The sequence below is a fragment of the Triticum aestivum genome, chromosome 2A (genome assembly GCF_018294505.1).
Source record: "Triticum aestivum cultivar Chinese Spring chromosome 2A, IWGSC CS RefSeq v2.1, whole genome shotgun sequence".
NCBI lineage: Eukaryota > Viridiplantae > Streptophyta > Magnoliopsida > Poales > Poaceae > Triticum > Triticum aestivum.
The window spans coordinates 19,223,507-19,237,522 of record NC_057797.1 but is presented as its reverse complement, the minus strand read 5'-3'; the positions used below and the strand labels follow the sequence as shown (position 1 = coordinate 19,237,522).

Here is a 14,016-nt window from a genome sequence, read left to right as displayed (position 1 = left end):
TTTTCTATATCGCACAATACAATAAGTACAATTATAAGTTGGAAACATTTACAAATATAAATACGATGTACATTTAGCAAACCTATTAAAATTGCAACAAAAAGTCCACTATTTTCCATGCGATAATACTTATAAATTGCTTTACGAGTTCCACAAAGCTTTATACGAAAAACAATTCTCACTAGAGTTAATACTTACAAAATTGAGAGCTCCTCCAGTCCACGAAAAATGATGATTTTGATAAAACTTTCAAAACTTTGATTAGCTATACATTTCAAAATATTATCTTGATATAGGTCTAGTCAAACTTGAAAAACTTGAAAAATGATGATTTTGAACTCCTGGTAAATTACTAAATGTTAGATTGCATAAACACACTAAGCATAAGAACGGGAGTGCTCACTCATTACTACACTTTACATATTAAAACCCATAACTCTCCTATAGATCATCCTATGAGGAAATGAAGGCATTGCATGCTGCCCCCCTCGTTTTCCGATGACATGCATGCATACTTTGTAATTGCAAGAGATGAAATGCATGATTTTAATTGCAAGGGATGCATGCATTGGCTCATGGTTGATGTCAAGATAGGAAGATGTGAGTCAAGCCTTGTATGCCAGAATCTACAATATTTTGAAATGAGCATAGTATACCCAAATAGAGGAAGTAGGATAATTCATTGTAAATACCAGTTAAAAGTAAGCACCCCACACTTCCACTTCTGTCAAGCTGCCCAAGGCATTCCTGCAATTTTCCATCAGTTTATTAATTGGTAAGCTTAGCAAGTTTTTAGTAAAATGCAATAAGAATATGGGAAATGCAACATTTTATAAGAATTTTAATCTAAGAGCAAGTTCTGAATTTGCTAATACACTTGAAAAACAAGTCTTGATCTGTCCTGTATATAAGAATTCACAAGTGCACAATTGAAAGAAAGTGAAAACAGTATAATATTTGAGGATAGTGGAAAAAAAATAATAAGCTGAAATCAATAAACTATCAAAATACACATAAGAGATTACACAAACGCATTGTCTTCAATTGTTCCTATTGCTACAGATCAGTATAATGTCATCTAGAGTAAGGATATGTAGACTTGTAGAGGTTACATATATGTGGTTAGATAGAGCACACACTTTGAGATGAAGCTAGAGACGGTGACTTTGATAGGTTACATAAACATGTACATAACTACATATATGTGGTTAGACAGCATAGTTTTAAATAGCGCGCTAAGCCTCTTAGCGGCGAACCTCTTTTAAACGCTATAGCGTGCTATAGCGGAGCTATAGCGCGCTATTTAAAATGTTTATTCATTTGTTTGGACCAATGTCTCTTAGCGCAATACCTTTTATAAATGCTATAGCGTGCTATAGCGGAGCTATAGCGTGCTATTTAAAACAATGTTAGACAGAGCACACACTCCGAGATGAAGCTAGAGATGACGACGTTGATTTAAATTTTAGTTTTGTTCTTTGTTTCAGTTTATTCTATCATGTGTACACTGTTTATTTGATCAATAAAACCGGAGCTTGCTAAGAAAAAACAAGAGACAAATAAAAGGCACCTGAATTTCTGGAGAAGACATTTGACAGAGATATCTCTGCCAATCTTGGATGAAATTTACAATGCAAGGAACGGCGACGGAGAGAGCTCCATGGCACAGCTTTTATAGACACACGCATCTACCTACTCATGCCCAACTGGAGCTTTTCTTAGAAACTACAAGGTGCATCACAATCATAATCTTATCTGTACCACCATGTCTCTGCATTACCTTATGTTGTTCTAGCCGAATCAGTTGGAGACTTGTGCGATTAGGGACGCCCCAAGTTGATTCCATGGTTGGTGGCACATGACACAAGCCATCGTGGGTCGAGATGGCAGACATGTTGCGTCAGACATGTTGCAAGATCAATGAATTTATTTATTTTTTTTTTCTAAAAAAAAAACTTCATTGATCTTGCATAAGGAGACTATGAGAGTTGACTGCACTTGAAATGCCCAACTTGTACTACATGTTGGGCTCTGACAGATGAGAAGACAATGGCAGGGATCCATGAGACCCGGGCGTCGGCATTGACCTTGTAATCCGGGCAAGCCCGGGTTGGTTGGCAAGGGCATAAACAACAGAGATTCCTTGGATCTCTGCAATCGGGGCAGCTGGCGGTTGGACTGCGCTCAACGGCGGTGACATTGAGGGTGGGGCACACGGTGGGTCCCAGCGTGAACGGCATCAATCAATTTGAGGTGCATCTGCAACACATGATGAAAGATAAGAACTGGGATCGAACACCAACCAAACCCGCCTCAAGCGAACAGATCCAGAAGAGCTTACCCTCGGGACCAACGACGGAGAATGGGGGCTGGCCGTGGAAAGGAAGACAATAAGGAACAAACATGTATGCTCCTACATAGGAGACACATACGCTTACTGCTGGATGGCTGTCCCCGCGCCTCCACGCCGCCGGCGAGCTCGCCAGCCGCCGGAGGGGGAGGTCTGAAGAATGTCGAAGCCGGCGAGGCGGGCTCTGCTCTAGCAGGCCCATAAAACTGCTTCTGTACTATTCATCTCCTTAGAAGGCCCAAAGAGTCGAAACTAAAAACAAAGGGGAGAGCAACTAGTTAATGAGCGCTCCTTCGGAAGCCTCGCAACGATTAACGTCACTTGGCGCGCTTGCAAGAAAAGCTCGAGGCTCGTGAGCCGCTCGAAATCGACTTGTATTTTAGTTCGACTCGAGATCGACTCGAAAAGAAATGAGCTGAGTGTGAACATTTTATGTAGCTCGATCGAGAAACGAGCCGATCTTGAGCCAGCATTGGCTCGCTCGATTTTAGCTCAATATCAGTATATTAAATAACCTTCATACATATTGCCAATAATTAGGATCATTCATTTCCATATATGTTCTGTACAAGTTTTTTCTTCACTTTACCTACTAGCAGACATGGAAATTATGCATGGAGAAAAATTATTCTCATCACGTGGCAACCGTGTAATCAATATTTTGTTATTTTGGTCAAAGTTTGAGAGCTGGCGCACCTTGGTCACCTTCTATTCGAGTTCTTTTGTTATTAAATGCTAGTTTTCACTCGAGAAAGAGTAATTTATAGTGATTTTTCTGTTTTGATGTGGCCTATCTTGCTTTAAAGTTTGCCTTAAAATGATTTTAAAAATCATCTTATTTAGCTCGAAACTAGCTCGAGATCGACTCGAGATCGTTACAAGCTGAGCATGAGCCATTTTCTGCAGCTCGACCTTGAGCTTCGCACATTCCGAGCTCGCTCGAATTTTAGTATGAGTTGAGTTGAGCCTAGGCCAACTCGCTCGAACTCGACTCGTTTGCAGCCCTACTCTCAGCCATTCGTCACGTGTCGCGCTCTAGGCGTTTCCTTCGGGGTTTTTTTTCGTACGCATTTTCGGCTTTTTAAACGGGTTTTTGGATTTTTTTTTTCATACGCGTTTTCGGCTTTTTAAACGGGTTTTTCAGATTTTTTCGACGTTTGGTTTTTCACTGGTCTTTCTTAGCTTTTCGATAAAAATAATTTGAAAACGATTTTTTTACGAGAAAAAACACGTTTTTTTCTTTTTCTTTCGCGAGAGTCACGGTTTTGCTTCCGCGAAAGTCACAGCCGTGCCCTCGGAAACGAAAAAAAACATGTTTTCTCTTTTTTTTTCTTTCGCGAGAGTCACAGTTATGATTTCGTGAGAAGCACGCGCATGTCTCTTTCGAAAAGGGGAAATACCCATGCTCCCGGTTAGGTTTTTTCGTCCAGTTTTTTTTATGAAAAAAAGTTCATCAAAATCTATCAATATGGGATCTAGTTCTAAAGCTCTCAACGCGAGAAATCCAACGGTAAAAGTGATCGAGATTTGGACGCACTATTTGAGAGATAAAACGTTTTAAATAAACGGATTTACGAAGAAAGGCAAAACTCCCAGGTTGCGGCAAGTGGCGCGCAGCCTAAGGAGTTGGAATGATCTTTGCAACGAGTACTACTCAACTACTCTCAACTACTGATTTTGAACAAAAGGACCCAAAAGCTCTCGAGAAAATCGAAGGCCCAAAGGAGAAACGCGTGGCCCAAAAGGCTTTTCGGCAGAAGGGCCCAAAGAAATCCGCCTCGATGAAAACCGCAGGAGCTCTCCCCGAAAACCTTTTCCGCAAACCCTCCGTCCCCGCAGCCATGGAGGACACCACGCCGCCGCCGCCGACGCAGCAGGCGCCCGAACTCGCCGGGGAGAAGCGCAAGAGGGAGGAGGAATCTCCGGCGGCAGCCGCCGGAGAGAACCTATCCATGGAGGACCCCACGCAGCCGCCACTGCCGCCCCAGCAGCAGCAGGAGGCCGAGCCCGCCGGGGAGAAGCGCAAGAGGGAGGAGGAGTCGCCTGAGGCAGCCCCCGGAGACGCCGCACCAGCACCACAAGCCGCCCCCACCGGGGAGGCTGCCTCTGCCGCCACCGGCGAGGGCGGGGGCGAGCGGCACCCGATGTCGAAGACGAGCCTGTGCTCCTTCTTCCGGCGGCGGGGGGGCGGCCCGGACGGGTGCAACCACGGGGAGGCGTGCCGGTACGCGCACACGGAGGAGGAGCTGCGGCCGCGGCCCGACGGCACGTGGGACCCCACCTCCGACCGGGCCAAGAAGCTGCGCAGGGTCTCCGAGGAGGATGGGGAGGGGGCGGCCGGGGAGGAGAGGAGGGACCGCTGGGGGCAGGAGGAGGTCACCTTCGACGAGACCTCGCTCGACAAGTGCCTCGTCGGGCTCTCCCGGCACTGGCTCACCGACAGGCTCAAGGCCTTCCTCGACGAGCAGGCAAGTGATACTGCTGCTTATCTCATAGTTCCTCATACTCTGTTTGTAAGCAGAGATAGTGTGTGGTGAAGTGGCCGTGCGCATTGAATTAGCTTGATGAGCCGTACATTGCACTGAGGTCAATGGAATCGATACAACTTTGAGGCTACTAACTCTTTTTGTAGGAACTCAGAAGCAAGAATCTGTATTTTGGTGTATTAGGAGTCCATGATAGTTCACTGGCTAGACTCAAGAGTAGAGTTCTATAAGTAGCTATTGGGGGTGTTAAAACGAAGTGCTCAAGGATGAGGGGTTTTCCTAGGACTAACGTGGGGTTTTCAGATTCACGAGTGTGAATTAGGTAGGACAAGGTGGCATGTTGCTCATCTTGCCATGCTTTGCAATGTGGGTTTGTAGAGAAAAACTGGCTTTTTATCGGCTCTATGTTTGGCAAGTAAAAACATGTTAACTCTTCTGTAACCAAAAGCTTGTGCTGCTGAATTGCATAAAAATAAAACATTGCTAATGAGGAGATTCCTTTAATAGGTTATGATGGGAACACATGACATGGCGATGTTTGCACATCACAATTTGCCTCTTCTGAGGATTTGTTTATGTCCACTAACATCTTCTGAGTTTTAAATACCTTAATACGAACTCTTTTTGTGTAAATCAACAGAGCAGCATCTTGTATAATAACATCTGGCACAACTGGGTTGATTTCTTGAAAAAAATTATGATTTAAATAAAACTACTAGTTCATTAATTTAAAAGCTTGGAATGAAAACAACATGTTTATGTTCTGGGTTGAAGTATTGAGAATTACAAAAATATTAAAAGTGCATCTGTATCATATGAAGCATACTTCATTTGTCTATTTTAAGCTACTTTAATGCTATAACTTCAATGATGGTTGTGCAGGGAATCTCATATGCAGTAGCAAAGAAGAAGAAAGGAATGACTGTTGGTTTTGTGACATTTGAAACTGTTGAACAACTGAAAAATGCCGTGGAGGTAATTGTCTATTCGTTCGTGCTAGCGACCTGTTTGGCCATAGAACAAGTGATAATGAATTTTTGCCTCACAACTTGAGTAGGTCCTTAAGGAGAATCGATCAGGTGGAAAGCAAATAAAGATAGCAGATGCCAATCGCAGGTCTCATCAGAAGTTGCATGCAGAAGGACCGGTATCTAATAATGGAGCAGCAACAGAAAACAGTAGTGACGCTGCTGCTCCTGCTGATGGAACATCCGGACCTGAAGCAGCAGGAGCTAGTAAAAGAACTGTGCGTGACGCAGTTACGCCCCTTGCGCATATGGCATACAGTGATCAGCTAGAGCACAAAAAAAGTTCGGTTGCACAGTTACTTAAGAAACTTGTAAGATCATTTTCATGTCCATCCACCATTTTTCTTCTCTGAAGCAACTGTATATTTGCTGAAATTGTGTTCACTTATCTTGGTGTCTTGTACTGCAGACTCGGAATGCTAAGAAAGCTTGCCCAGCTGACGTTACATTACCAGATTGGATTTCCAACGCAAAGCTAATTGGTAACCTTCTACTCGTATTATTGAACTGTTGATGTGCTATTCTCAGTATTTATGTTGATCACCATTTAGGTGTTTTACGAACACCTGGATACGAGATACTATTGTTCCTAGGCCTACACAAAATAATACGAGTTCAATAATAGATACACAATGTTGATATTGATAAGATATGTGTGTAACCTTGATTCACTACGGGGTAACAATTTACATTTCCAAGGATAGACGGACAGTGTCATGCATGGTATCCTTATGCAGTGGATGCTTGGCCCCTTGCCCTTTCCGAACACAACAACTCCTAACAGATTTGACTTCCTTATCCTAGACTTCGGATGCCTGTTGGACTTTGTCCTAATCCAACTATTTCCTATTCCACTCTCATTCACCTGGACTCTGCTTGTCCACTGTATGTGCACAACAATTATTAACATTAGCTATGCTCTGAGCAGCTTGCAAATATTTTTATGGTGTTGTCCTGTTAATGAACTCCTGGATTCGTTATCTGGAATGCTTAAAGGGAAACTCCAGAATGTTGGGAACTCTTGCACTGCAGTACTGCTTCTATTTCAGTACCATTTAGAGTCTCTTCACCAAAATACAGAGATTATCTTACTCGAATATAAAGTGTCTGTCAAACTTTATCTCGATGAAACTGAAACACAATTAGCAGTGTAGCACACAACAGACGAAGCTTTCTGGAAAAAAAAACTTTTATTAGTATTCACCTGACTAATGATCCCGAGTACCCGGCACATGTTATTGCAAAGAAATCTTACAGAAGGTTGTTTTTTGGCTGTATAGCACACAACACACAAAGCTTTCTGAAAAAAAAAACCTTTTATTGATATTCACCTTTGAGTGTTTGCAACACATACAATTTGTGAGTTCATTTGCTTTGCTCTGTTGACCCGACTAATAATCCCGAGTACCTGGCACATGCTATTTCATTATTCTAAACAAAGAAATCTTACAAAAGGTTTTTTTTTGCTGTATCTTAAAACTAAACATATGCGCGGTAGCAGTTTTTTGTAGGTAACTGGCATAAACATGTTACATTAGCTGCAATCGCCAAACGCATTTTCATGCCCCACTTCTTGTATGATCCTCTGCTCTTTAGCTTTGCTAAGTGTCTGTCCAATCATCCAGGTGGTCTTTCTTGCAAGCTTGAAGGCATTCTGGAGTCCCCAGTGATTGATGGGTATCGTAATAAGTGTGAGTTTTCTGTGGGGCATTCCTTGGCGGGTAAAAAAACGGTAGGGTTTATGCTTGGGAATTTCAGGTTGGTCTGTTGCTTCCTCTTTCTTTTTTTCCTTTTTGTTCACTGGTCTTCCAGCATTAATGATTGATACAACAAAATCTCAGGGAAGGTGTGACTGCTGTCGAGGAACCTGTGGACTGCCCAAATGTTTCAGCAATGTCCTGTAAATATGCTATGATGTTCCAAGATTTTCTGCAGTTATCATGCTTACCCGCGTGGAACAGAGTTGATAATTCAGGGTTTTGGCGCCAATTCACAGTATGCTCTCGCTAAGCATTTAAATCTGCATCGCATGCTTCTGTTTCTGTTTCCTTTTGAGATTCTACATAGTTAATTTCTCTGTGCTTATCCACCTGACAGGGATAACTGTTTATTCTGTGGTTTCCATATTAGGTTCGAGAGGGAAGAAGCCCAGCTCAAGCTGTTGTTGCACAAGATACACAAACACAAATATCAGAAGTCATGATTATTATCCAGGTTGTTCGGACTGACAATGAGATGTGCAGTCAGTTCAATGCAGTACAAATTTCCGGTTGGCAGTACCACTGACATGCTATACTTTCTATATTTACAGGTATGCTCAACAGGTGTTGATGAGGTACTGATGAAAGATGAGTTTGCCAAATTGTCCAAGACACTGGTGCAGGGGGCTGCAACATGCTCACCTCCATTGCCTCTAACAACTATAGTAGTTCAAGTAAGTTTAAACAGTTGCATCAGAGCTATGCATTTTTTCCTTCAGGAATTCTGTGTTGCCTATGTCCATTAAGTTACTCTAGATGTGGTTTTATCGTAGTTTCTTAACTTAATATGTATTACAGTGCTCTGTGACAGTTCGGTAAGCCTGCTTAGCACTTGCCACCTAGTTGTTGACTTTGTACTTTTGAACAGTTATATAGCAGACTTTATTGTTTGAACTGAACAGTTATACAAAGAGTTCTCTCCATTTATACAAAGCTTTCTCTCCATTTCAAAATAGCAGTCATCTTAAAACATGTGCAATCAAACTTTTAAGACCTTGCCAACTAATACAGTTATACACAATTTTGGGAATGTGGTGACTGGTGACTGATTTTTATGGCTATGTCTATTCTTCATTCAAGTTTAGACATGTCGGATGCAGTTTGTTTCGAGAAGTAGGCTTCTTTGCTATTCTTGAAATATTCGTTGCTAATGAAATTTTCACTCTCATCCAGGATCACGTAGGAATATCAAATGTAGCACCAGCTGACTGTCCACTGATCCCACTATTGGCTCCAGAAGTGGACCAATCAGAAGAGGGAGCAGTGGATAAAACAAGAATCCATGACCACATCAGCAATCTTCGGTTCTCTCTATCACCAACAGCATTTTTTCAGGTCTGTCTGAACTGCAAACCACTTTGCCAATTAAGCTTTGCTGTTAACTTGGTATTGACTCACAAGTACACAGGTTAATACTCTTGCTGCAGAAAGATTGTACACCCTTGCTGGTGATTGGGCCAATCTCAATTCGGACACATTACTTTTTGACGTATGCTGTGGGACTGGAACAATTGGCCTGACATTAGCTCACCGTGTTGGAATGGTAATTTCTTTTGCACATTTCATCTTATTGTCAATGATGATTCTTGTTTCCAGTATATTGCACAACACAGTTGTGGAACATTCATGTTAGATGGCTCTGTCATTGCTTTGAAATAGCATTTCTCATAGTTTCGTTGTTGAATATGCTAGGTTGTTGGAATTGAAATGAATGAATCAGCAGTTGTGGATGCTCAGAGAAATGCTCTTATTAACGGTATAAAAAATTGCCGTTTTGTCTGCGGGAAGGTGAGACTCATTAACCCTTATAAATGATTCTGTTGCTCTGGTGTCACTGGTCATGATATCATCTTTACATTTGATTCCCCAATTATTTGTACTCACCACAGTAATCTCATCTGAATCCTCATCCTCTAAACAGGCTGAAGATGTGATGGGGCCTCTTCTCACAGAGTATCTTGGTTCGCCACAGCGGCACATTGCAGCTTCTGAAAGTAATTCAGAAGTTAATGGTACAGGAAAAAAAGAGGATATAGTTGGTGGTGCAGAGAATAATGGTAAAAGTACGGAGAGCTTAACAGAAAAAAATGAGAGTGGTGAGATAAATGAGGACTTGGATGATGGGGTTAGCAAAGAGTTGGAAGGTGGACATGAGCAATGCAATGAGGTTGTTCGTAACCAAAATAGCGAGGAAGCATCATCATTGGTCAATGAGGAGTCTGTTGATGTAAAAGCAGCTGACTGTTCAGAGCACAGCAAAACACGCGAGGAAGGTTCTTCGATTTCTAAAAATGATGTGCTTGCAGCTACTGCATGTCAGTTCAAGAACTTTGTTGCTATTGTAGATCCTCCACGTGCTGGGCTTCACCCTACTGTAAGTAAATTTCAGTCTTCAGTTTTCTTATCATAAATAATAGTTACTTTTATGTTTGGAAATGCTTACTCGAGTCTTAATACCTGATACCTTGGAGCAAGCCTTAGCCCTCTGGTTGCTTAATACATTGATGGATTTAAGCTATGTCGTTCTTACCTGTGATATATTGTTAAATGCATGTCACGGATGTCCATATAAATGAAGCAGGCTTTACAGAAATTTTCTTTTTAATAGAGCTGGTGATTACTAGAGTAGTGTGGTTGCATTGCCAGGTACAGGAGATATCCAGGATGTTGTTACAATAATAATACTAAAAATTATGTATAGATTTGAATTTAATATGTAAATTACCATGCCGTGAAGCTGTTTCTTCCTGCATTATGACCCAACTAGCAAGCATGAACCTTATCATTTACGAACGAAATTTGCACTACTGAATAGCACCATGTTAGTTGATTGAAGCACCCCATGCTGATTTGTTCTACGTATACATTGTTTTATTTATTTTTTCTGTGTGCCATTCTGCTTGTGATTGGACTACCGGCCTTTGTGGAGGAGCAAGCTCACATCTTGAATATTTAATAGGTGATCAAGGTATTGAGGACTCATCCACGCATCCGTCGTCTAGTGTAAGTACTCCCTATACCTGTTCTGTACTCTACTGGTGAACAGAGAAGTAATGTGAGCTCTGTACTGTACTGGTGAACAGAGAAGTAATGTGAACTCTATAACAGAGAAGTAAAGTTACCCATCATGAGGTTATCATGCCATTTGTGAACAAAAATGCATTATTGAAATCTCAAATCTCAGTTGGAAAACATTCTAGAAGAAGAAAAAGAGAAACAAGGACCTGTAGATTTTCAGAAGTTTTTAAACACATAATGTTTACATGTATTTTTGTTCTTACTGCTCTGACATTTAACTTGTTTCGATTTTACCAGGTACATTTCCTGCAATCCAGACACTCTAGTTGCCAACGCGATCGAGCTCTGCACCCCTTCAACCGAGCACAAGGAAAAGAACAAGGGCCACCGTGGATGGCGAAACATGAGCAGCGCCGGGCTCGCGAGGCAGAGGACCAAGTCGATGCCCAACTCGGAGCCCTTTGTCCCCAAGAGGGCCATGGCCGTCGATTTGTTTCCCCACACCTCGCACTGCGAGATGGTCATGCTTTTCGAGAGGTGAACGAAGCAGCCATTGTTCATTTAACAATCCTTATCGCTATAGAGATTGTTTTATCTTCGGTCTCCTCATTTTGTTGTACCAAATCTACTTGACTTAGAACCCTGACAGTAGTTGGCTGGAGATCTGTGTTGCTATTCCCAACTGCATTTTTTTTTGTGCCTTGTTAGATGGATGCTGGAACTAAACCAATGACCCAGATCTGGCAGTATCTGAAAATTGTAATGGTCCAGTGCCATTCTTGTCAGGTAAAACCTTAGACATTGCAGTGGTCCAGAGCCACTCTTGCCAGGGAAAACCTTAGAAATTGCAATGGTCCAGAGCCATACTTGCCAGGGAAAACCCTAATAAACCAATGGTCCTAGTGTCTGCACAAGATGTGATGAACAGTAGTAGGAGTAGCAGATTTATTTGGCCTTGATTGCTATCTTGTACTAGAAGTTGAGCTCCTACTTGGGCAGACAAACGTGGCCTACATAGATATAAAAAATATCTATGGATGGGTGGAGGTCAGTGGGTTTCATTTTCTGGTGCCCACAGGAAAGCAACGGCTCCCAATCGCAGTAGCAATCTCATCATCACAAGAGGATGATGAGAAATTAAAAGCAGAGGAGGTGTGGTAGGTCGTCCAGCATCATATTCATCCGAATTCCAGAGCAACCCTTGCCTTTATTGATGCCAAAGGCATCTATATATGTGGCAACGATGAACATGATGTGTTCTTACATGTTGATGATTGACAATCTATTTTTTGAGATTCTCCATGTATAAATCGCCGAGATTTTCCATGCCTCTCGATCGGTATCCAACTATATTCGCCTCACTTAATGTATGACCTAAAGATTCGAAAATCGGCATCCAATCATGCTTACCCTGCTGAATATATACAACATGAAGTTTATAAATTGCGGTTATGTTTTGCTAAAAAATTTGCAAAATTTAGCACTAGGACTAGGAAGGATCATGTGGGTTTGTTGGTGGATCGGCATTGAAGCGCACACCAGCCTTGACCCGAAGACGAGGTCTCTGCTCATGGAATATAAATTCGGTGGTGCAACTAATAACACCCACTGACTATGCCGGTGGTGGTTATGATGAACTCTCTATGAAGGTGAAGGAGACCGAGCAGTGAGATGAGCACGTGCCAACTCATCCCGCCTTGTTTGGCTGCCGGGCAATGATAATGCCTTGAATTGTGCTACTACTAGCAAAGTCGTCCTTGACCTTTTACTAGATGCGAGAACTCGAATTTAATGCCAATCATAAGGTGGTGTAGATATCTGTGAAATCCAACAAAATTACATATTGTGAAGTTACCCTTCTAAGATGGTCAATTATGAGTGTGAATTGTCAATACTAGGTAATTTCCCCGCGCGTTGCTGCGGGAATATAAAGATTAATTACAAATGATTTATATATGAAGAGAAAGGTCTAAATCAAAAGCTACTAAATTTAACATATAAATATTACGTACATGCATTTGTGTAAATCAGGGCATTTCACAAACTTTAGGAAGTAAATAAATTAAATAATTATGTATTCTACTACATATGTCCAGTGACAAAAATAAACATGTTGGTTTGCATGGGCTGAAAAAATTATAGTGTATTATGAGGTGGGATGCTTGCATGTTGAGAGAATTAGTGATAATGGAATAATGTTTGCATGGGATGAAATATATTGTTAGTGGATGCTGACGTGGCACACTTGGTGAGGTGGATGGCTTGCATGTTGAGAGAATTAGAAGTAGTGGGGATCAACTATTTAAGTATTATAAATACTGTCCAAATGTTTCTGAAGATACTAGTCAGTAGTCACAAAAACTTCATAAGTCCACTGCGCGTGCGTTAAACGACAACTTTTACAGAACCAGTAAGAGCTAAATGACGAACAACATATTACTACGAGTGAAAACCCCAGCAAAGCTATTCTTCCTAGTCGTCAAAGTTTCACATCGGTTTTTGTCCGGTTTTTCATTAATTAACTAGACAATTCTCTTCTTCTTCTTAATTAATCGATGAGGAAATTTTTTTGCCTTCGTTTCGGAGAAAAAATTCCACATGCATTATTCCTAGCAATGAAGAAAACAAAATAAACATTTCTGTTTTTTCTGGTTGCCATAAGAAATAAAAGGACATTTCACATGCGTCCAGAGGCAAAAGCATCGATTCATGGGGTCTTTTCATTGGCTTTTTTCCTTTTCTTTTGTGTCTATGCGTGCGCCCATCCGTGCTCCCGCTTACGTGGCTTGATTTGATTGGAACAAAATAAGATCCGGACCCACCCAAGGTTTTGGTTACCGAATGAGGCAATTTTACCGAGGGGAACTGGTAAATGTGGTTACCATGGTTACCGAGAAATATCGAGAAATACCGAGAATATTTCGAGCAAATTTTGTAGTTGAATTTTGAATTAAAATAAATGAATGAACGAATATTCGAACCAGAGACCTCTCAAAACAGAAACTAGGTCGCTACCAACACGCCAGGACCAACTCTCATGGCATTAATTAGATCCTACTTACTTTACAGTAAATCGAATGTTTAAATTCAAAATTTTCAAAAAATGGTATTTTTTGCTCGGTATGGCGATTTACCGAGGGGCACGGAAATACGTGGTAACCATGGGAAATCTTGATATTTCATATCAACCGGTAACCAAAACAGTGGCCCCACCCCCTTAAAATCAGGGGGGTGACTAGATTAGAAAAAAAAGAAGAAAAGACAGTCGTAGGATGAAGTGGGAGCACAGATGAAAGCATGGAGGGAGCAGGCAAGCCGGATCCACTTTTGGCATGTATATATGGGACCATTTATTTACAATAACCGGAGCAGAT

At 41.5% G+C, this 14,016-nt stretch overlaps 1 protein-coding gene across 1 annotated transcript; it reads left to right on the top strand.

The window, feature by feature from the left end:
- Positions 1–4,157: 4,157 nt before the first annotated feature.
- Positions 4,158–11,456, top strand: LOC123187076 (zinc finger CCCH domain-containing protein 24). The gene is made up of 14 exons (XM_044598840.1): positions 4,158–4,818; positions 5,719–5,811; positions 5,894–6,175; positions 6,274–6,346; positions 7,490–7,622; positions 7,706–7,859; positions 7,995–8,078; positions 8,176–8,298; positions 8,798–8,959; positions 9,033–9,167; positions 9,317–9,412; positions 9,546–9,998; positions 10,584–10,627; positions 10,940–11,456. Exons 1-14 carry the CDS (start codon positions 4,192–4,194, stop codon positions 11,181–11,183), a joined length of 2,703 nt encoding a protein of 900 aa, XP_044454775.1. The 5' UTR covers positions 4,158–4,191; the 3' UTR covers positions 11,184–11,456.
- The last annotated feature ends 2,560 nt before the right edge of the window (positions 11,457–14,016 follow it).

Excerpts from the sequence above, each read along its gene's own strand:
- LOC123187076 (XM_044598840.1), top strand. The coding sequence starts at position 4,192 with ATGGAGGACACCACGCCGCCGCCGCCGACGCAGCAGGCGCCCGAACTC. Across the intron at positions 6,347-7,489 it reads TTCCAACGCAAAGCTAATTG|GTGGTCTTTCTTGCAAGCTT; the intron begins GTAACCTTCTAC and ends CCAATCATCCAG. Across the intron at positions 7,860-7,994 it reads GGTTTTGGCGCCAATTCACA|GTTCGAGAGGGAAGAAGCCC; the intron begins GTATGCTCTCGC and ends TTTCCATATTAG.